Source organism: Dicentrarchus labrax, unplaced genomic scaffold (genome assembly GCF_905237075.1).
Source record: "Dicentrarchus labrax unplaced genomic scaffold, dlabrax2021, whole genome shotgun sequence".
NCBI classification, from domain to species: Eukaryota; Metazoa; Chordata; class Actinopteri; family Moronidae; genus Dicentrarchus; species Dicentrarchus labrax.
In genome coordinates this window covers 22,624,992-22,647,545 of record NW_026136721.1, presented here as the reverse complement: position 1 = coordinate 22,647,545, position 22,554 = coordinate 22,624,992, and the positions used below count along the sequence as shown (strand labels likewise).

General features: G+C 41.9%; 1 protein-coding gene across 5 annotated transcripts in view; it reads left to right on the top strand.

The window, feature by feature from the left end:
* The window catches only part of pax5 (paired box 5), a 56,245-nt gene extending 35,264 nt beyond the window's left edge, over positions 1–20,981 (top strand). For all 5 annotated transcript variants that reach the window (XM_051384981.1, XM_051384979.1, XM_051384983.1 and 2 more), the window contains exons 7-11: positions 4,117–4,249; positions 7,793–7,894; positions 10,663–10,749; positions 11,975–12,061; positions 14,057–20,981. In XM_051384981.1, the coding sequence (XP_051240941.1) occupies positions 4,117–4,249; positions 7,793–7,894; positions 10,663–10,749; positions 11,975–12,061; positions 14,057–14,139 (492 nt within the window). In that variant the 3' untranslated portion in view covers positions 14,140–20,981. The remainder of the gene's footprint in view (positions 1–4,116; positions 4,250–7,792; positions 7,895–10,662; positions 10,750–11,974; positions 12,062–14,056) is intronic.
* Positions 20,982–22,554: the final 1,573 nt, after the last annotated feature.

Sequence of the window (22,554 nt, the reverse complement as noted above, 5' to 3'; positions counted from 1 at the left end):
AAATAGGCAAGCCAACAGGACCAGTGTGTGTGTGTGTGTGTGTGTGTGTGTGTGTGTGTGTGTGTGTGTGTGTGTGTGTGTGTGTGTGTGTGTGTGTGTGTGTGTGTGTGTGTGTGTGTGTGTGTGTGTGTGTGTGTGTGTCAGAGGGCCGATTAGGGCTCATCTGTTATTGATGTGAAATTTGGACCAAACCATTACCTTCCCAGATCTGAGTCAGTAGACCAACCTGCTGTGTGTAAGTGAGGGAGTGAGTGAGAGAGAGAAAACAACACTTGCAGCCATACTGTAATATTAAAGGACTACTCAAATATATACTAATTTTCGAACATTAGGGTATAATTGGTTAGCTTAGCATCTTTGTGTTGGTCATAAAGATGCTTTGAGAGACTGAAAGTGAAGCATGAGGAAGCAGACTGCAATAATCAGCCAATGGGAAACCTGTATTTATGTATTGTAAATCTTGGAATAAAACACAAGCTAGCAGACATTGTTTGTGTCCAATTGACATCGGCCAGAAATGCTAATCAGTTACATACAAAATCAATCACTTTTGGCCTCATTTTCGGGGGCTTTTTGTCTTTATTGGATAGGACAGGTGAAGATAGACTGAAAAGGGGGACAGAGAGGGGATGATATGCAGCAAAGTGCCACAGGTCGGTTTTGAACCCATGGCCGCTGCAGCAAGGACTAGGCCAGGTGAGCTATCAGGGCACCCTGAGCTATGTTCTTTTATTCTGGACGACACTGCCCATTGCTAATCTTGGCCTGAATGTGGCCTCATTCTTACAGTTGCAATTCTTCCCACATTATTTTCTGCTCTCTTCCATTAACAATTCACATCTTTTCTCATGTCTTACATGGATCCACCTTGCTCTGTCATCTCTATCCCATCTCTCTGCTCCTTTATAACTACATTCCTCCTCTCATCCTTCGTTTGGCCTGTGACTTCCTGCCCCAGGTTCAGCTCCCCCCTGCAACCTTTTCTTTTAACCCTCCATCCTGCCCTGTACAATCCCCCCCCTACCACCACCACCACCACCTCCAACAACCCCCAAACCCCAACCCCTCCACGGCCCGGCAGCTGCGTCCCTCTTCTTTGATGAGGGCTGATGGCGCTGTATGAGTGGTGGAATTGACAACATTTACGGGGCCGAATGAGAATGATCCATCTTCCTTAGCGGGCCTGTCACCCCACTGGCCAAACTTCATCATGGCCAATTACCACGGCAGACCCCTTCTTCTCTGCTGCTGCTGCTGCCTGGCCCCCATCTACATGGATACATGGACACATTAGACACCATTATAATAAGACAGAGAGCGGCCAAGAGAGGAAGGAGGGGGGTGCAGGGGTTGCATGTGTGATATGGGTGGAAAAAAAACTACAGGTGTGATGTGTGTATGTGTGTGTGGGAGAGAAAAGTGGGGCTTAAAAACATGTCTGAAGTGTAGAGAGAGAGAGAGAGAGAGTAAGAGAGAGAGAGAGAGATGTGTGTGTAGTGTACTGGGTAAGCTCTTATTTGGCAGGTCACAGTCCAGTGGTTGTGTTGTGTGTTGACGAGCACAGGGGTGTTTAAGAGGTCAGTGAGCACAAACACACGCCTACACTTACACGTCCACACACACGTACACACACAGATGCAGAGGTATTAAAAGGGTCAGTGCAAAACTCTCACCTCATCACCTAAAGGAAATTCTGATTGCTGTCATTAGTGTACACACAAACACACACACACACAGGTCAGCAGTAACACATAGAAAAAAGAGAAACAGATCCATTTCATGCAGAAAAGTGAGAAATTGTATCTGCTCAGTTTGTGCACAAAGTAAGCTGCAGCCATTGTGGAAGTATATTATATTAAACAATCACAACATGATAACTATTACAAATAGGAAGCTGCAGAGCTATTAACTATAAATACTTGTATACTTGCCTATACGTGTACAGACCTGGTTTTGTACTGAGCTGAAGGTAACAGGGTGAACGTACGGATCAGGGTTGTGGTGCTATGAACAGTAATGCATTCATTTACTGCTCTATTTGAATGAAGATCACTTAACTTAGCAAAAAGTCTGGTGAGATAAATTTAACAAAACAATTTGAATGAGTGATTTGTAAATTACACTTCTAGTGTAAGTGTCCCACTTTTGTTTTGCACTAATAGCTGTTTAGCTGTGACTTAGTAATGATGTCAATGCATTTTGATTCCCGCTGAGGAAGCTTTAGAAATATCAGAGTTACTGCTAATCCAAGCTTTTTCTGGTTCGTTTTGCCTCCTCATAACTACATTTGTGCACAAATTTAGAGGTTTAAAGTTATTTTGTTCTTGCATTTAACGGACCAGTGTGTAGGATTTAGCAGCATCTAGCGGTGTATTTGCATATCGCAACTCTCTTGCATCACTCTCCCCTTCAAAGTATGTAGGAGAAATTACAGTGGCTGCGAAATGCTCAAAAAACGTGAAAGGCCCAGTCTAGAGCCAGTGTTTGTCCATTCTGAGTTGCTGTAAAAACATGGCGGTTCAACAAAGCAGCCTCTATGGAAGGCGACCTGCTGCCTCTGTAGATAAAAACTACATTCTAAGTTTTGGGTCTTTAATAGCTTCCTTTTGTTTTTCTCTATGCACAGATACATATACAGAAAAATACAGCATATAAACACACACACCTACACACACACACACACACACACACACACACACAAACACACACACACATATATAGTCAGCAGGCAGGTCATTTAACCATCATGAGCGTTGCAGCCCTGAGAATTGGTGGTTAATCTATATATAGTTGGTCATCACTGTCAATGCCATCACTCTAAATCACCACACACACACACTGGCAGAAAAGAGAGATGAGGATGGATGGGTCATAGCTCAGTGTTAGGGTCAGACAAAGGTGAGGGGACAGTTTCCATTAGCCGTCTATTTGTCTGCATTTAGAGGCTGCTTCAAAATTTTGTCCCCATGATCTCGGCCATGATCTATATTGTGGATAGCTATTTTAATTAATTTTGCACGAACAGACTGTAAAATGCATTTTCAAATGTGATTTTTTCGTAATTTGTGGCACAAAAGTAGCATGGCACACAAGGTGTAGTTTGGTACTAGGAGTGTGGAAATAAACATTATGAGAGGTGCAATCAGAAGGAAGAACTTAATTTTCTCAATTTAACCTCTACGTATAAAGATTTGAGCTTTGTTTAGGTTTCTGTTATAATTGTAAATAATTTCAGCAGTGTCACACCTCCAAAGGATGACTCAAATGATTATCATATGGTAAAAAAACATTAATATTTGCAAAAAATAAATATCCATTACGTATATAACTGTAACATTGTGACCTCTATTTTGTTTTGATACCTTTTCACAAGAGAGTTTGCACAGAGAATAAAAACCATACAACTAGACAACAACCAGATATTGCTTTGTCACTTCAGTTCCCCTATTCTCTATATGTCTTTAACTTGTGTAGTGTGTGTGCACGTGAGTGTGCGTGGATGTGTGTGTGTGTGTGTGTGTGTGTGTGTGTGTGTGTGTGTGTGTGTGTGTTAAGAGCACTGGGAGACTGCGTACGTGTGTTGAGATGATCACAGTTCTTATTGTTGTTGGTATCTGGGGAGACAAGAGGCTTTGTGTTAGCCATGGTCTATGTGATATCACTGTGTGTGTGTGTGTGTGTGTGTGTGTGTGTGTGTGTGTGTGTGTGTGTGTGTGTGTGTGTGTGTGTGTGTTTACGATGTGTATGTGTGTGTGTCTGTGTGTGTGCGTGTGTGTGTGAGGGTGAGAGAGATGAAGAGAAAGAGCAAGCTGATCCTGTGGTTATAGACTGTTGGACTTGGTTGTACAGTAAATCCCTGTCTTTGTAAACAGATCAATAAACTCTCTGTAGGTGTGTTTTTTGTATGTGTGTGTTCATACTAAAGCTTCATGGCTCTTTGCTATAAGGTAGGGGCAGCATGTTGGAAATGTAGCACGATATAAAAAACAGATTGATCACAGCTGTAAGCAACATCCAACACTACAGTATACATGTTGTGTCTAACAGAAAATGTCATGATTTGATCTTTTTGTTCTCTTTTATCCTTACTTTTCTCAACGTCTTGCCTCTGCCCAGACGTCAGATTATTCGGCCATGGCCTCACTCACCGGTGGACTGGACGAGATGAAGAACAGTTTGGCCAATCCTGGTACAGGGGCGGAGTTAGGAGCCAGCGTGTCGGGTCCACAGTCCTATTCACTCGTTCCAGGTAAGAAAGATATCCAACTGCGCTCCTGTGCTAAAATATATTGAATACAACAGAAAATCTAGTTATATCAAGAAAAAAGACATACACAAGCTAATTAAAACAAGATTTACATTGTCAACATTACATCTTCGTCAGGTAGCCTGCTGTAACTGAACTCAACAAATCTGTTTCAGGAGCATTAAGTGTGCTTTCTTTCGTTTTCTTTATATTGTTTTTGCTTTTCTTGGCACTGCGTGCACTTCAAATCAAATTTGACAGCTTTAGTGGGTTTTTTGAGTCCTTTTTTTAAAGAATAAGAAGTAAGTAAGAGATGAGTAAGAGAAGTCAAATTAAAGCCAAATTAAATTTTCCATCATTTTTGTAAATTCCCATAAAAACCTGCAACAGCAGAACAATTTTGCCTATTAACAACAACCAATTGTGAAAAGAGTAAGAGTCAGATATTGGGTGAGAATATAAAATCGCCATGCAACAAAGTAATGATAAGATGCAAATGTTTCTCTCTTTATCTCTTCGTGTATCTTTTTGGAGTGAATTATGTTGCTCGTTCTGTGTTACTATATGAAAGAGAAAACAGAAAATCAAGCCTAGTGCACGAGTCTGACCTCAGCATTAAATTTTTTTTATACATTCAGTAATTTGTATTCCAAACACAGTGAGCAAAATGCCATTTAAATCCACCTCAGCAGTGAAGGAAGCTACATGGATTCTAAGTGATCCTGTTTAAAGAGCACAGTGCTTTGGATCTCTGGAGAGGAGAGAAGCCCGGAGGAAAGGAGGAAAAGAAAAGGTAGATGGATAGAGGAAAAGTGAGAGCCTCGTCTCTTCCCGTGTCTCTATTTAGGGGCGCCGGGAGAGGCAGCGGTTAATTAAGAGTAGACCAGGGAGCACTTGAACAAGGCTTCGACGTTCCCATCTGTAATGAGGGGAATCATAGAGCTGGGAATTTGGGATATCTGGGAAAGGGCTCTTTTTTAGCCCTTTGAAACCACTGAGGAATATTACCTGCTCAAGTCAGGAGCGAGAAAGACAGAGAAAAAGAGAGAGAGATAAAATTTCCATTTCTGCTTATGCATGCAAACACACACATTCATATTCACACACACACACCCTCTGAATATTATGCATGCATTTCTTTGCCTGTCTTTTCCCTCAGAATAGAGCTCCCTCTAGGGGATCAGACGTCTGTGTGTTTGACGCAATGTTATTGCATCCTTGAAGAGTTGATACTCCGGACACACGCTGTAGAGCAACATTTACACATTTAATCTTCCTTTCTTAGGCCTTTACAGATCTGTAGGGCATTTTCATTTTCCCCCTGAACTCCACCCAGTTCACTCGAGTGCAAAGGGACACATTGTTCACCCTCGATTCCCTCCAGGTTTGACATATGTTGCTCTGATAGCTGTTTGATGTGGAAGAGTTCGATAGGGAGACAGTAAAAGAGAAAGAGAGGCAGAGGATGTGTGTTCATCTGTAGCTGCAAGTGAGCACGGAGGAGACTTGCACTTGTTTGTTGACCTCTACGGCAAAGCAGTGGAGAACAGATACATCAACACAACTGGCATACATATGCACAAATACACTGGGCGCACACACACAGAACCGCAAACACACACACTCACACACACACCTCAGAGGATCTGGCCCTGTCTGCCCCCTCTAAGTTGGGCTGTAGAGAGTCCATCTCTCCTCTCTTCCACCCTCTCCTCCCTCTCCTCCTTGCCCTGTGCACTGACCCTGAGCGGATGAGTAGCCCGTCTGCACTAATGCCTCGCTGTCGCGTCAAACACCGAGAAAAACTTTACTACACTGAGACAGGAGAGAGGAGGCAGAGAGGGACATAGGAGGCTGGAGTACAGAGGGAATCTGTGAGATAGAAACACAAGTACAGAGGGAGGTGAAGAGGCAAATAGGAAGTGAAGAGGACAGAAATATGAGGTGGAGAGGGTGGAAGAGAGGAGAGAGATGCTGGTTGATTAGTAACCACACGTTTTTCTCCCTTTCTCCCCTTTATCATATCTACATTTCTTCTTCTTTTTCGGTTCCTCTTTATTGTTTTTTGTTTTCCAGTAAGGCTCGTCTGATAACATCAATGAATCGGTCAGTAGTTTTTAATACATATTTAATACATACCATAAAGAAAAAATTTTGATAAGGATCCTTTAAATTTTTTCAGCCACATTCACACACTCACACACTCACACTGCAATATCTTCATAATTTTATACAGACATGCCGGGTCCCAAGAAGAAGTATCCTAATATCTTTTGGTGACTGCCCCTGACTTTTCTTTAAGCATCTTCTTGAGTTTGACATTTCTGGGTTTAAGTGAAAGGCCTCCACAACTTTTGTATGGATATTCCCCCTCACAATGACGTAATAATTTTGCTAACACTAACTACTACTACTACTAACATGGATTCAAGGAGACAGTAGACGGCAGACAGACAGCACCTTGACAATGACAGGATGGCAAAATAAAACAAATGAAATGAATCCATCTGAGTGCAACGTGACTTTTATTTATGAACTATTTATGTCAACACGCTACACTAAGATTTTTAACATACCTGCTAAACATCAGCATTTTTAGCATCATCATTGTGAGCATCTTAGCATGCTGACATTAGCATTTAGCTCAAAGCACCTGCACTTTTACTTAAGTAAAGAAATACTTTTTCCACCACTGCTGTTGTCCCCTTCCTCTACTCTTCCTCTTTGTCCTTCCTGTTCTCTCTGGTTTGTTTCACGCCATCTTTCCATTCTCCTTGTCTTTAATGTTCTCTTTTCTATTTCCCATCTCCTCCTCCTCCTCCTCCTCCTCCTCCTCCTCTCAGTTAGTTAGTGGTGGTTAAGTGGAGGGGAAGTGAATGGGATTGATGGTGTTAGCATCTGAGCTGTTTATGATGATGATAAATGTGTGTGTGCAAGGGGGAAGAGGAGGGTGTCGATGCATTTGTGTGCGTGTGTGTGTGTGTGTGTGTGTGTGTGTGCGGTTGTGTGTGTGTGTGTGTGTATATATGATGATGATGAATGGAGGGCTCCCTCTCCACGCACTCCCAATGTCTACTGCGTGCAAACATAGAGAAATGATTTGGGCCGACACACTGTCATGTAGTCTAATGCAGTTATATATCCAATCCACCAAGTGACAGACAGAGGAAGGAGGGGGAGATGGTGGTAACGAGAAAAGGGGGAGCTGGTAAATTAATAGACATCAGCGGGTGGAAAACAGGGAGGAAAGAAACAAAAGACAGAGGGACATCCTAAATGTTCTCCCGTATGGATTTTTCAGTGAAGATCCTGCATTTTTTCAAGGTGATATTAGTGGCATTTTAACAATATTAAAACACTCCTACATTAATTTTGAGTAAAATAACTGTGAGGAGTGGAAAGTAACAAACAGTAACTTGTTACTGTAGAGATGTTGACCAGTTTTCAGAGCATCATAGAGAGTTTTTTTTTTATGGTCCCCACATTTATGTAAGTTAATTTGACAATGTTACAATAAAGTATTGATGAAAGTATGTATGATTACAGGTCGAGACCTAGCCAGCACCACTCTGCCAGGCTACCCTCCTCATGTTCCTCCCACTGGACAGGGCAGCTACTCCACCCCCTCCCTCACTGGCATGGTACCTGGTGAGTACACACACACACACACACACACACACACACACACACACACACACACACACACACACACACACACACACACACACACGCACCATACACAGACTCAAACAGTTTCAACTTTTCTCAATAGCAAGAGTGCCATTGTACTTTTACAGTTCTGCCACCTCTCTAGCCACCGATCATCCCTTCTGTAAGTGTACATACATGTGACCATGTGTGTAAATTCCCACTGGAGTGTGTGTGTGTGTGTGTGTGTGTGTGTGTGTGTGTGTGTCTTCACGGGGCGTACTTAGCATCGCCACTTCCTCCTTCTTGTCTGTCTAAACTATGGCTGACAGTGCTCCCAGGGGGGTGGCATGTGTGCGTTCGGTGTGCACCTATATGTGTGTGTGTTTGTGCCTGTGTTGTGTGTGTCTCTCTGTGTATCATTAGAAACCAGCCACAGTAGCACAGCTGTCCCTCCTCAACATTAGTAATTTGTTTTTAATGAGAATCACCAGTGACCCACGACTAATTCATTCATTCCCTTTCCACTCCGCCTTCTATGCTGCTTTTGTGTTTCAATCCTTAACCGCCATTCTTCTTCTTCATCTCTCCCTCTCTCTCAGTGTCTCTCTTTCTCTCTCAGTCCTTCTCTCTCTCTCTCTCTCTCTCTCTCTCTCTCTCTCTCTCTCTCTCATTGTCTCTCTTTCTTTCTCTCTAAGCCCTTCTCGCTCAGTCTTGCAGCGGTGCTTGTGGTCAGTGTGAAGTATACTGCAGAGAAATAAAAGGGAGAAACACAAAAGCAACAACAGCGATGAAAGTCAAAACAATGTTGTTTACAAGTTCTTCTCTCTGTGTATTCCCAATCATTCAGTCTGTGACACACACACTCTCGTTGGTTGACACATACAAACACACACACAGTCTCAGTGGACATGTAGGAACAGCACGTCTAAAGATGGGTAACCCTGTCGCCCTGTCCCCCTGCGCTCACCCCGTCCTGTCCTCAGGTTTGACAGCATATTTGTGTGTGTGTGTGTGTGTGTTTTGGTTGGTTTATGTTTATGTGTGTGCTGGCATGCGGCTGTTTGTGTGCATGTGTGTGTTTGTTTTTTGACAGTGTGTGTGTGTGTGTGTGTGTGTGTGTGTGTGTGTGTGCGACCTTGACACTGAGCTACACAAGGGAGACCCCTGAGCCTCTTCTCCCCTCCTCCCCCACGCTCCCTCCCTCCCCTCGTCTCCTAAACAACCTGACACGTTGCCGTCACTACGGTGATGACAAGGGGAGGATGTTCGCACCCAGGGATGCCATGGAGACCACATCCCGACCCCACCTTGACAGACGCAGCTAAACATACACACACAAAGGGTAGCACAGGAAAGAAAACTTGTACATCCAAATACACGCACGCACGCACGCCACACACACACACACACACACACACACACACACACACACACACACACACACACACACACACACACACACACACACACACACACACACACACACACACACAGCCTCGACATCTAAATTCTTCTCAGTGAATAGTCGAAGCTGCCTGAATCCACGAGCTGACTGGGAAGAGTGGAGGAGATAATCTCCCAACTTTGCTTCTCCAGCTTCGCCATGTTTTATCTCAGCACTTCTCAGGCAAATTATCCTCCTTTTTGTCCGCTCTGTCTAATATCATACCTTCATTAAGCAAGCAACTCTCTTCTGCTGTTCTTCTTCTCTCTCTCAGCCTCTCTCTCTGCAGCAGGGGGGCTGACACTCAGAGGGGGTGTAGAAGAGCAGTGAGGCAGAACCGACAGAACGAGAGGGAGAGAGGAGGGATGTGGGGGGCTGGGGTGGGGGGGCATCAGGGTCTGTGACTGTCAGCTATGGGAGAGGGATCCCCCGGGAGGAGTGAAGGTTCAGGAGAAAAGAAAGAAAGAGCAAAAGAGTGAAAAACGAGAGAGAGAGAACAAGTCAGCGGAGAGATGGATTAAAAAAAGAGGAGAAGAAATAGGGAAGAATGTTGTTTTGATGTGAAGGGTGACGGGTGGGCTGTAGTCAGGCGGGCCAGAGGACGAGAGAGAAAAATAAAAGAGAAAGGGGTGAAGGGAAGAGTGGGAGGGGAAGACAAGAGGAAGAGTAGACCCCAGACAGTAAGTAGTAAATGAGGGAGAAAAGCTACGCTATCATCCACTGTATGGGAAGACCACTACAGTCTCGCTGCGAGCTCCAGTTCAAGTCAAACTCAACTGGTCTGCAAACCATTCTACTGAAAACAAAGAGCAGGATAAAGAAATCTGATAATTTGTCATTGCCTTTAAAAAACAAGGCATCTACCGCCACTGTGGTTAATGTTTGGTTAGGTGCAGGCACACAAATAATTTAAATATATATATATATATATTTTTTTTATATATATATATATATATATATAAAAATATATAAATATATATATATATATATATATAAATATATATATATATATTTAACTTACTGTTGGTTTTTGACAGATGAAAGTAATTTGCACACCGACACTTCCCTTGTCTGAAATACATAAAAACAGATAATTGTAGGCATTTAAACAAACTGATGCTCTCGTCTCCCTAATGAGGACAGTCACAGAGTTGTACATGCACACTAGCAAAGGCTGGTAGCTCAGAATGTTAAAGACTCATAAGCCAACATAAAAGATTAAAACCAAAAATGTTCAGCATCCTGTTTTTCAAAGAAAAGAAACATCATCTCTATCCTCTGCTGCCTCTAAACATGCTCCGTTTCTTGTGTTTTCTTTCAGGGGGAGATTTTTCCGGAAGTCCATATTCTCATCCCCAGTATTCCACGTACAATGAATCGTGGAGATTTCCTAACCCCAGTTTATTAGGTAGGTGTATCCCTTGTCTATGCATCCAGTTCTGATGACCAGAACTGGATCAATAATTGTATCAATGAATTTCATTTCATTCTACCTCACGTCCCAGTTCCAGCCTCTCTAATACTCTCTTGTAATATGCTGTATCTTTCATGCTCCACTGTTCATTTTTTCATTACATTACATTTCTTTCTGTATTGTGCCTTACAGTACAATACATCGTAGACATACTAATGGTTCTGTGGAAGGATTTTTTAAAAGACTGGCAATTTGGGGTGTGAATGGATTTGAAGAAAGGGGAAGCAGACAGAGAGAGAGAGAGAGAGAGAGAGAGAGAGAGAGAGAGAGAGAGAGAGAGAGAGGGGAAGGAACAGATTAACAGGCATTTATCTGCTGTATTTCATGTTATACAGTTATTATGGAGGAACTTCAGTCCAACCTCTTATTTTTTTATCTTTCATGCAGTCACCCTCACATTAACAACATTAACAAAGACCAAAACTGAGCTGCCACAAGTAGTGACCTGCCAGAGTACAAGCAGGCAACATTAGTTTATATAATCTAATTCACTTTTAAAGGCAACGCGACAACAGTCTTACAAAACGGGTTCTCAAACCACCTGGAGAGAAGCGTGACGGCAGAATCCAGCACCAGAAACGTAGAAAAGGATGTCGTCTGTTCAATGATTGAAACCTTTTGTCATGTTGCATTGTGGCTGAAAATTGTGGCTTCTGCTTTAGCACTTTAGTTTTCTGGGTGGGCGATAACATATACCCTCAGAGATTTTGCCATATCATTCTGCACTACCTATTGTTTTGATATCTCTGAGGGTATGAGGCCATTACGGATAATGCTACAAATTAATCAACAGGACTGCTTTAAGTCTTTTTGAATTTTTATGTGATTGTTTTGTGGAAACATCTTGATTTGTAAGGTATTTTTATTAACTGTATTAGACAGAGGTACATTCATATTTTCTCTTGAATTTTTCAGAATATTTATTATATCACCATATATATATATTTCAATATCCTGATGAAAAATTACCAGCTACAAGGTCGTCATTGTCTAGGGACCCGTTTTTAAGGGGCACGTTTAAAGGTGAAACAGTCACAGTGACGGTGTAAAGGTCAATAGGTGAGAAGGGTCAGTGCTGAGCTGACCTGTAGTGTGTGCCCATGCTTTCCTCACCTCTCGTCTCCCCGCCCCCTCCTTCCCTCCCCCCCTCTGTCCCCAGTCTTTCAGCAGGATTATGGGTCTCTCCTGGGGACGGAAATCGGCTGCTCCTCCAGTCTCTTCACCAGCCAGGCAGGACAGATGCAAGGTAGGTGGAGAAAGAAAGATAGAGAGAAATCAAATGAAAGAGTAAACTCAAGTAAAGCAGATTCAGGTGTCTGTATAGAAGGAGGAGCAATGATGAGGGGAAAAAGACTGGTAGAGAAGAAGGAAAGAAGAGGAGACTGTGAGGGAACTTTAGAATGACAACGGATGAGCGGGCACATAATATGAGGACAAGATGCACATTATGAGACACTGAAAGCTTTAAGATTGATGGCAGGAGAATGGAGAGACTGTGATACAGAGGAGAGGCAGGGAAGGATGAGAGTAGAGGTGACAAATGAAAGAAGGGGAGTTTAAAAAAAAAGAGGCAAAAGGGGAGAGAGGGCATCTGAAGTCTTGACTGAGACTAAATAGTTTGTCAGACCGGCTTAATGCCTCACTTCCCCAAAGAGCCTCCCGAGATTACCTGGACTGTGGACAGACATAACCTGTCAACACAGAGCTGGGCTGATTGATGGAAGTGACAGAGACAGGTATGTGTGTGTTTGGGTGTGTGGAGGTAGGTTTTTTTTCCTGTGCGTATTCAGGTGTGTGGGTGTGGGTTTCTGTGTGTCTTTGGGGTTACAGTATTGAATTGACCTCTTCCCTGAGGAGAGAATAGACTCAAGGGATCAGCAGTAGTAGAGCTGTACTCAGTGTGTCAGCTTAGACTGTCACTTAGATAGTGTGTGTGTGTGTGTGTGTGTGTGTGGTGTGTGTGTGTGAGTGTGAGTGTGTATGAGAGAGAGAGAGAGAGAGAGAGAGAGAGGGAGAGAGAGAGAGAGAGAAAGAGCGAAGGTGGGAGATGAAGAGAAGAGTGTCAGAAAGTAGACTGAGTTCGTTTTATTGGTTGTACACAACAAGGAGACACATTTTTTTCTGTCATTAGCTTCATCAGATCACGTCATCTCACCCCTGCCTTTCACTACTCATATTCAAAGTAAAATATAATCTGAACAGAAAAGAAGCTGTTAATTCCACAATTTCACTGCATTTTATTCACTGCAAGATTATTCAGATTTATTACAACCTGGGTCTTATTTTTTTGTCATTTTAACCAACATTCCTATCTGTAATGCAAAATTGCACCAAGTTAATTGCTCACATCTGTGAACGCAACGTCCAATGAAGTACAGAAAGTGCAGTTTGCTGTGCAATAAGTAGATAAATAGGCACTAAATAGATGCTCCCAAAAAGAGTATTTATTAATTTACAGCATTTCGACATTTCGTCTTCATCTGTTAATCTAATGAGAGAATATTACATACATTACTGGTTTTAACTATTTTCAAATAGTGGTTTGAAGCTGATATAATCATTATTTCTATATGAACAAATTAATATGTGCATGTAAAAGAAGTTACTCTAACTGACAGCCACAGAAAATTTAACTTTGCAGTTGCCCTTTGCTTTTCAGGCCCACCACTTTACTATTTGTATGTACTCTAACCACCTCATTTCCTCATTTCCAAGCTGCTGGTTTTAATTTAAGTTCAGATAAACCCACTATATGTTACCTTCTCAGAACCAAACAGCAGACTGGCAGAAGTTAGCGACTAGCTGGTGAACATAGCGGAGCATGTAGCAGCTAAAGAGCCAGATATTTCCCTCAGGAGTTGGTGGACCTCAAAACAGAGCCAGACTTATCAGGTGGCCAGAAACATGACTCCAAATGAATGCTAATGTTGCTCTGTATCTACTAGATTTTGTAGGCAATAGGCAACTGTTTGCTAACATAAGTGTGTTAGATGAACTTTATAAGGTGAGAATATGTCGTGGTGTTTACAGCTTTTTGTACTGCCCACTAGTGGCCAATGGTCTAGTGAGCACAATGATATCATAACCAATGGAAATTAGGCCAAAACTACAACAATAAGACTCAAGTTGAAGTAAACCGGACTTATCTTTCAGCAAATTGTATTTTTTATTCGATAATCCATTTTTTAAATTCTCATTTAAAAGAATTGAATGAAGCATTTATTTCTGTGTATCTTCCCAGGGTCACCGTACTACTACAGTGCAACATCACGGGGGACGGGCCCTGCTGCCACTGCGACAGCCTCCGCCTACGACCGCCACTGACCCCACTGAGAGGAGAGGAGGATGAGAAGAAGGAGATGAGGGAGGGAGGGACGGATAGCACCAGCACCACTCAGTACAAACCTGCCTACGCATGGACGACAATGGGGATGAAGATTTCAAATTTTTGACGTCAGTGAAGTTTGAATTTTCTTTGATTGCCAACAAACGCACTGCTGGGCTGCAACACAGACAAACTGTATGGGTTTTACATTACTGTGAGGACACAGGCATGGCGGTGTCAATAACTGACATATTCAGAAGATTTTGTAAGCAAGTACAAAATTGGACCCTCCCATAACATCTGAAGGCTTGGTATCTCTAACTTGTTTTTAAATCTACAGTAAGTCTGTGGAGCAGTGAAACTGTATTGTGATCTTCTGGGTAAAATGTTATGTTTTCAGGTTGGGAATATTTTTGATGAAATTATTTGAGTTGATTAGAGCAAAATCACTTTTTCAAACGGTCCTTTTATGCCCCGACATCAATCAATTTTCTATGCCATGCTACGGTGAAGTAAAGACAATCCAATTCTCATAACTTTAAATGACCAAAATCACCCCTATCATTACCATTCCAGAGTCTCGTGCTGTAGATTCAACGCATTTCCCCTGGGATCACAATGCTCACTAAATGGGATACACTACCTTTCAATGGGAGTGTTCAGTTTCACAACTGACCGTTCGCTAAGCCCCACCACCATTAGTTACTGTCGCTATGCCTGGCAAGCTTTCCGTTCTCACTAGCACATATGCAGTTAACAATGGTAACAGTGGCAGATTTACCAATCCTAGTGATTTTTGAAACAATGGATTCTTGATTTCAAATAGAAGTAGACAAAAGCAGCTTCTCACTTCTATCAGGAAGCCATCAATTTTGCTGAAATATCAACTGTCGCTGGCAGATTTGATCAGCTGTAGCTATCATAACATGTTTGTATTTTTATAAGCTTAATCAGTTGGTTAATGATGTGCTATTGGACTTGCAAGTAACACTTGGTTACTAATTTGCCAGACATGCTAATGTTTGTAGCATTTGTTAGAGCAAATAAACACATCGGTCAGTTTAACTAATATAAAACTACGGTGGTTTTCATTGAGTCTGCAGCTACAATCTGTGTGCATTCAGCACCTGATTTACAAAGGCAGCAGTTCATCACACAGTCAGCTCCTGGACTGCGTCTCATATTGAACCTCCAGACGCACTCCGGTGAAGGCGAGCTCATAGATGCAGTTCAGAGGTGGGACTGCATTTGTCACAACTAAGCACAGAAAAGAAACGTTAACACAGCAGTCTTAATTACGAAATATTCACATTGGACAACTCCACCTGAGAGAAAATGTTACTCAGAATATTGCTTATAAAATCATCTAATCGAATTTGTAGCATATATCTAATGATTTTGAGGAGGCAATAAACACGTTCATGGCAAAAAGGAGATAAAGTGAGAGAGAGAGAGAGAGAGACAGAAAGACAGAGAGAGAGAGACTGGATGTTAATGCTAAGGTTAAATGACTCCCCCTTTCAAACCCGTTCAATGTTGAGTATCACTCTTACTACAGCCCCATGCACACTGCTTCAGCATGTGGAGAAGTCAAAAGCTTGACAGGCGTGCCGTGCTGAGTTATGGTTACCAAGCTATGATAATCGCTGTTCGAGGGTGGGCTTTAGCAAACGGTCAGTTTCAGTGGTTGTAGCCAGATCCCAGCGTGTTCCCCCAATAAGAAAAACTGTATCCTAACATCCACACTTCACATTCAAAGTGGTCTGAATGCCACTGACTGACGGACAGGCCTTTCAGTAAAAGCACAGCCTAAAATCTGAGCCCTCTACTGTAAAACAAACAGTGTACATGTTCACATCAGACCAAAATCCACCAGGGAGTGTTATTGTACAGGAAGGTGCTATCCTACCTCCCCAGCCAAGATTTAGTCCTGATCAAGAGCTATTTATAATGGAGGAGACACAGAGTAATATATTAAGAAGCTTTTCTGCGCTGCACTCCGTGATGAGAGTGAATGCCTGTAATGATTTATAATATGTGTCACGCTGTTGTGCTAGAATAGTGATGATGATGATGATGACGATGCAGTGAAATATGAAATCTTAAAAACTTTCAATACGAAAAAGAAGTCTTTGTTTATAAATATGATCCGATTGCGATTTTCCTGTTTATAGTTTGTTGCCTGGTATTAGTTGACACAGGTGCCGCTGAATAAGACGCCATTTTTATCCGCTTCCTGAATATTGAAAAGAAGATCCAGGAAGTAGTGGCACCCTCTCTTTCTCTCTCTCTCTCTCTCTCTTTCGCTCTCTTTCGCTCTCTTTCTATTTCTCTCTTTAAACTCCCCAAAGATGGGCCCCCCCTAGTGGATCGGCTGACTAACTACAAAAGCACAAAGAGACTCAATCATCATTTAAAGGCGCCATTTTACTTTCTGACTTCCTTTCAGATCCATTCAGTACTTCTTATTCTTCTCCCCCTTTTGAATGCTTGTCCTTGTGCTGTTTGACATCCTGAAATTGTTTCTATAAAAGCATTGCTTTCGTGAAAAAACAAGTGAAACTGTTTTCTTTTTTTTTCTTTTTGTTTGTCTCCTACATAAGTTCTGCGCTGTGACAATGTATGACACCAGGGTCGAGGCCTTACCCATCATGTACAGACAGAGTAGGACAGATGTGCCCTTGAGCGCTGATCTGAAATCAGTGTGTTATCCCTCTCAAATGTTTAAGGGCCCGCGGTGTTGATCTTGCGAGGGGGCAGTATCTTCCTAAACCTGTACGTAGCTTCCTGTCTCACTTCTGTCAATACACGATTTGTACAGTAATCAGTGAACGAGAAGAGAAGTCACAATGTCAATAACAAGTTCAATTATTCACATTTGAATTTAGATTTTAGTGTTGAAGCTTTTTTACGATAAAAAGACTAGGAGGTGTGTGGTGTTGTTTTAGCCATCGTTTTTTCATATCTTTTGTTTATTTGTTTGTTTGTTCTGGGTATGTGTGGCTGACCGTAGCGCTTCATTGCTACTGTGTAGTCTACAGTGTAAATCTGCAGCGTGAGACATAAAAATATAGATATATAAACATATACCTATAAACACTGAACAAAGCTGTTAGTTTCTCAATCTTTGTTGTTTCTGGGTTTTGAAATAGTGATAGAGTGGATCCTTTTACATTTGTAGACCTTAAAAGTTGTGTGTACACAACTCTAAAGAAGATTCTTATGACGGCTCACCCGCTGTGCTGCCAGCGTGCAACGCAGCAGGAGTCTTTCCTTATTTCTGTCTTTCTCTCTTGATCTTTCTGAGGCATTATTGAACCTGAACCACACCAGCTGAAAACAAGGACAGTGCCTTTAGTTTTATATGTCAAACCCCCCCCCGACTGACCATGCATCACTAAAACAAGATTCAGTGTCCCTCCCTGCAACTCCTTAAACAAAACTCTGCCTATCTGCCCATGCGAACACAGGGTTGTAGATTATATAAAGCCTTCCACAAATAAGTCAGAAATTTCAATACCAACTTCAGATAATAATTTACATACTGTACCAACGGTAACATTGCACCTCTTATAACAGAACCTAGCCCTGATCCAGAACAGAAGAATATGTCCTAGAGCTTGGACATTTGAGTCACAGATTCACTTACAAAATGACTGACCGGGATAATGTTGAAAATACAAACTCATCTGATGGAAAATCCTCTTAGGAATCTACAAGCACTGTCATGCGGTCATGTAATGTAAATGTGTCATGCAAAATGAACGGTTGTTCATTCAGTGCTGCCACTAGTGGTTTGTAGATGTATAAATGAGATTGCACTTTTAATCGCTAGAATCGAAGTCGATGAGCGAGGAAGGTGTTATATTAATGTTTGAAATCTCAAATATAATGTTAAATAGAATAATCCTTTCTGTGATGGAATAAATAATGTTTTTAGCAGTGCAACTATTTAATGGATTGGAATGAAATTTAGTACAGATATTCATGGTTGCCAGAAAATATATCCTAATGACTTTGTGATCCCCTGATTTTTTGCTTTAGTGCTACGATGAATTTGACATGGTGGTTTTGTGTAAAATGACTCCACAACTTTGCCATGAATCTTGCGCCACTGTCAGGTCAAACATTTAAGTCTGTCTAAGATGGTGAACATGGTAAACATTATATCTGCTAAACATAGGCATGTAAGAATTACCATTGTAAGTAAGTTAGCATTAAGCCCAATGCAGTACAGAGTCACTGATCCATTAGCATTTCCTACCATCCACTGAGTTCATATTTTCAACATTCTTCCACAGCAAATTTGATGAGCAGATCTCTGACTGATATGTGATGAAGTGAAGGGCCGTGATACGTTATAAACAGCCCTGGATCAGAGCTAAACAGGACCCACTGGCTTGACCATGAGTGAACACTGAAAAAAGGCACAAAATATACACAAAAAAAGCCAAGTAAGCGATAGACAGATTACAAGTCTGTATATTAATATTGCTTTTTTATTCAACTAGAGCGTTTTGTAAATGAATTACACCCTACACAAACACACACACACACACACACACACACACACACACACACACACAACTGTAAACATGAAGAAATATTGATTGAAAATCATTCTCCTTGAGGAGGTAAATCCAGTCATGTCTCCACCAAACCGGCCAAAATTCAGCACCCGTGTGTAGCCAAGAATCCGGTGACACATTAACAGGATTATTTGTTAACTATGCATCTCATAGTGATAAAGCTTGCCTTGCCATTGCTTTGACCTAATTGGTTCACATGGGGAGAGAATGGGTTCTCATTGGCCCGCAGTCATTTCGATTGGCAGCCATGACATTGACTGCAGCGATGAGGGGGGACTGTCATTGTGGGTGGTACTGTAGGAAGCACGGCGGGCAGAGGCCACACACACACACATAACTATAAGTACAGAGACACACTCTCTCCCTCCCTTTGTCCTTTGCGGAGTGGTGATCGCCCCTCCTCTCATGCCCCTGTGTTCCCCAGGGAAGGCCAAACCTGCTGTGCCATCAGAAGCTCATCCCGTCTTTTTTCTCCCCCTCCCTCAGCCCTAATCTCATCATATCTCGTGCGCTCGTCCCCCCCCTCCTCCTCTCCTTCCCTCCTGTAGCACTGCCACACCATCAGGATTAGGAATATTAAAACTATTCTGTTGATTTCAGGCCCGTGACCTTCCTCAAAAAGTCCTCCCTCTTTCTTCAGACAGCCCTATTAATCCTTTTTTCCCTCTCCTTTCTTACTTTTCTTTCTGACTATTCAGACGTGATGCTCACTGTCCTGTCAGAAATTCTGCATAGGAATGAACCAGTGGTGTTTTGTGCCAAAGCGAGGTCATTTCAATGGCAATATTGCTGCCGGTATCTTTATTTGGCTACGGATATTCTGTGAGCTCATATCACATATTCTGTTTTCTCTTCGTGTATCTATAGAGAATTTAAAACACAAAGAAACACTAGAACAATAATGTTTCATTTCCAGCTTTGCTACAGTTTACTGTCCATGAAAATACAATTGCATCCTGAATTTTTTTCTCCCAGCTTCGAATCAAATAGGAAACTGAAATAAATGCAAATTAGTTTTTTTTTTTTATTATTATGATTTCTCACCGAGTGTGCACCACCTGACTGTATCTCAATATGAATCCATGAAGATGGCTACTGCCTTCGTAAAACCTGAGGGGATTTCAGCATCACATCTTGACAGCAATTAGTGGCACAATCTGTTTCATGCTTGCTGATATAACTAGGCTCTGGACAGATCTCATACTGAAGTGTTACAATGTTCTGTACATCTTAATATTATTCAACTGTGGAAGAGGAGAAATACACAGGACTCAGCCTACAAAAATCAACTGTGCTTTTTAAGCAGATGTTTCAATCAAAAAAAAAAAATAGATAACATGATTTTTCACCTTACTGTGGCCTTTCGTGTAACAATCTGGAGTTTTTTTGTGTCCATGGCTTCCTATCTGGGGTGTTAAAGAGATATTTATATCTGTAATGTTTTGGTAAAAAAAAAAGAACAAACAAAAGACAGAAAGAAATACATCAGAATGCAAAGACAGATGCAAAGATGAAATTAGGTTTGAACAATTCAGCTTGCTCTATTCTTCGAAATCAAAACGCGACAAAAAGAAAACATATCTGTAACATTCACCAAAGCCTGTGATGCCTGTTTTAAATGATAGATTCTTGTACAAAAAACATATAAAATAGCAGAAAAGACTTACAGATACAAACACAAAATGAAGATAAGAAATGCCTTCAAATATTCTGGAGGGGAGGATTTAAAAAAAGTAAAAAGAAATGCTTCTTTAAGAAAATGTGTATGTTTTTTATTCGATTTTCTAGTAGTTGCAAACAAAACTTGGTGTTTTTTCTCTTTGTGTGTTGTGTGTTGTCTTAATATTTGAATGTATTTTACTGCAGTGCGAATTTGCCAAAGATATCATATCACTTGATTTCTCTCCTTTATTTTTTTGTTTTCTTTTTGTTCCTGAATTGTGACCAATTTTGTTCAGAAAACTGGAAATAAATGGTGAATTTGATATTATGCTTATTTTTCATATTTCTATTGTTAATGTTATTGTTATTTTATTTGCTGGGTTTGAGTTTACTGTGAAATATTAAATTGCAGTTTGCTTGATGCATCTCTTCATACTCAGTCTGTGTACCTGTCCATCCGTCCACCTGAGTGACTGTTGTTGGTGAATTATTCCATTTATGTACCTGTAATGTGAAGCTAAGAAGTAATTATTTGTAAATATTTGCCATAATTTTATTGGTCCTTCAGAATAAAAAATAATTTTTTGGAAGTTAAAGGTTCTGTGTCAGTACTTAGCTGCAGATGTACGCATGTTTGTTATGAACATCAACATGCATGCAAACAATGCACACACATACTTACTGCAGGTCTAAATGACACATTCCTCAACATCCAGCGTCAGCCAGGACAGCCGGAGACCTCCAGAGCAGGAGGTTGTTTGTGTCTCAGTGTGACCCCGCAGCGCAGCTTTCATCCTGGGGACACCGATCTCATCTCAAGGCATCTGTCTGGAGGCGAGATTGGAGGGAGTGGTGGTGGGCACGGCTAAACCCCCCTCCCTCTTCTCACCCCACCACTCTGAGTGTCCCAGTGCTGCAGTCTTGGCTGCTAGCCGAGTCCAGGATGGGGCAGAGGTGTGTGTGTGTGTGTGTGTGTGTGTGTGTGTGTGTGTGTGTGTGTGTGTGTGTGTGTGTGTGTGTGTGTGTGTGTGTGTGTTTGTAGAGGAAAGGAGGAGGAGGAGGAAGGGGGAGAGGAGTGATAATAGGACACAAGCCACGACATGGCGACAACACGGCACACACACAGAAAACAGCACAAACCCAGCTTGAGACACAGGCCGGGCTGTCCGCAGCTTGGGTGCCTGCCCAGGACACAGTGCGCTTTTGTGTGTCCATGTGTGTGTGCGTCCAAGCTCGTTTTGGTTCCTTGCCAACTAAAGGTAGCCCTGTAAGGTTTGTGAGAAGGCATCATATGGTAAAGTATGAGCACTTAATTGAAAGTTAACAATCAGTGTTTTATTCCAGCAATCAGAGATACATTACCCAGCTACATGACCCTAGGGCAAACAAATGAGCTTTGGGGCCTTTCCACACACATTTCCACATCCCATTTTCTTTCCCCCAGAACTAAGTATTCTTATGCTGACATACTTCCATTTCCCAGGTTTACGGTGTCATTTTGTTCGTAACAATTTGATTAAAAATTCAGTTTGTATTTTGCTTTAATGGTGCACATCACCAAACAGGTTAATCAAATTACCAAAACTAATTGTCACACAGCCACTCTGGTGCATTCATTGTCCTTAATTTAAACATCCTCCCTCTGTCCTTCTGATGCATGTGACAAAACACAGTTTAGATGAAGGTATGGATGCACTGCCATAGTTTAAAAAGCTATGCTATGCCAGAATACAATGGAAATTGGGCCAAACGTTCACTGTTAATGTTTGTCTGACAGGTGCAGAGCTGATGTAGGATCTGTCAGATCAATGTCTGCTTGAAAAGTGAGGTTTGACGTGTTCAGTTAGTTAGAAAGCAGTGCCACGCCCTTTGCCCTCTTTTCCCTCCTCCTATTGCTCAATATTACATAACATGACTAGGCACTGACATGTTCTACCTCCCCACCTCCTCCCCTGCTCTTCCTCCTCCCCTGGCTTCCTATACAAGAGCAGGAGACAGACAACAGTGGTACTTATGGAGGCCAAGAAGTCATGCAAATTAACGTCAGTCAGCATCAGTATTTTTTGGCCCTCCAGAGCCCCTGTAGGGAGGAGGTGTGGGGCCAACTGAGTATAATTGGGCCTTAGCTGATTAGAGAATAGGGGCTCATACAGGAAAGAGAAA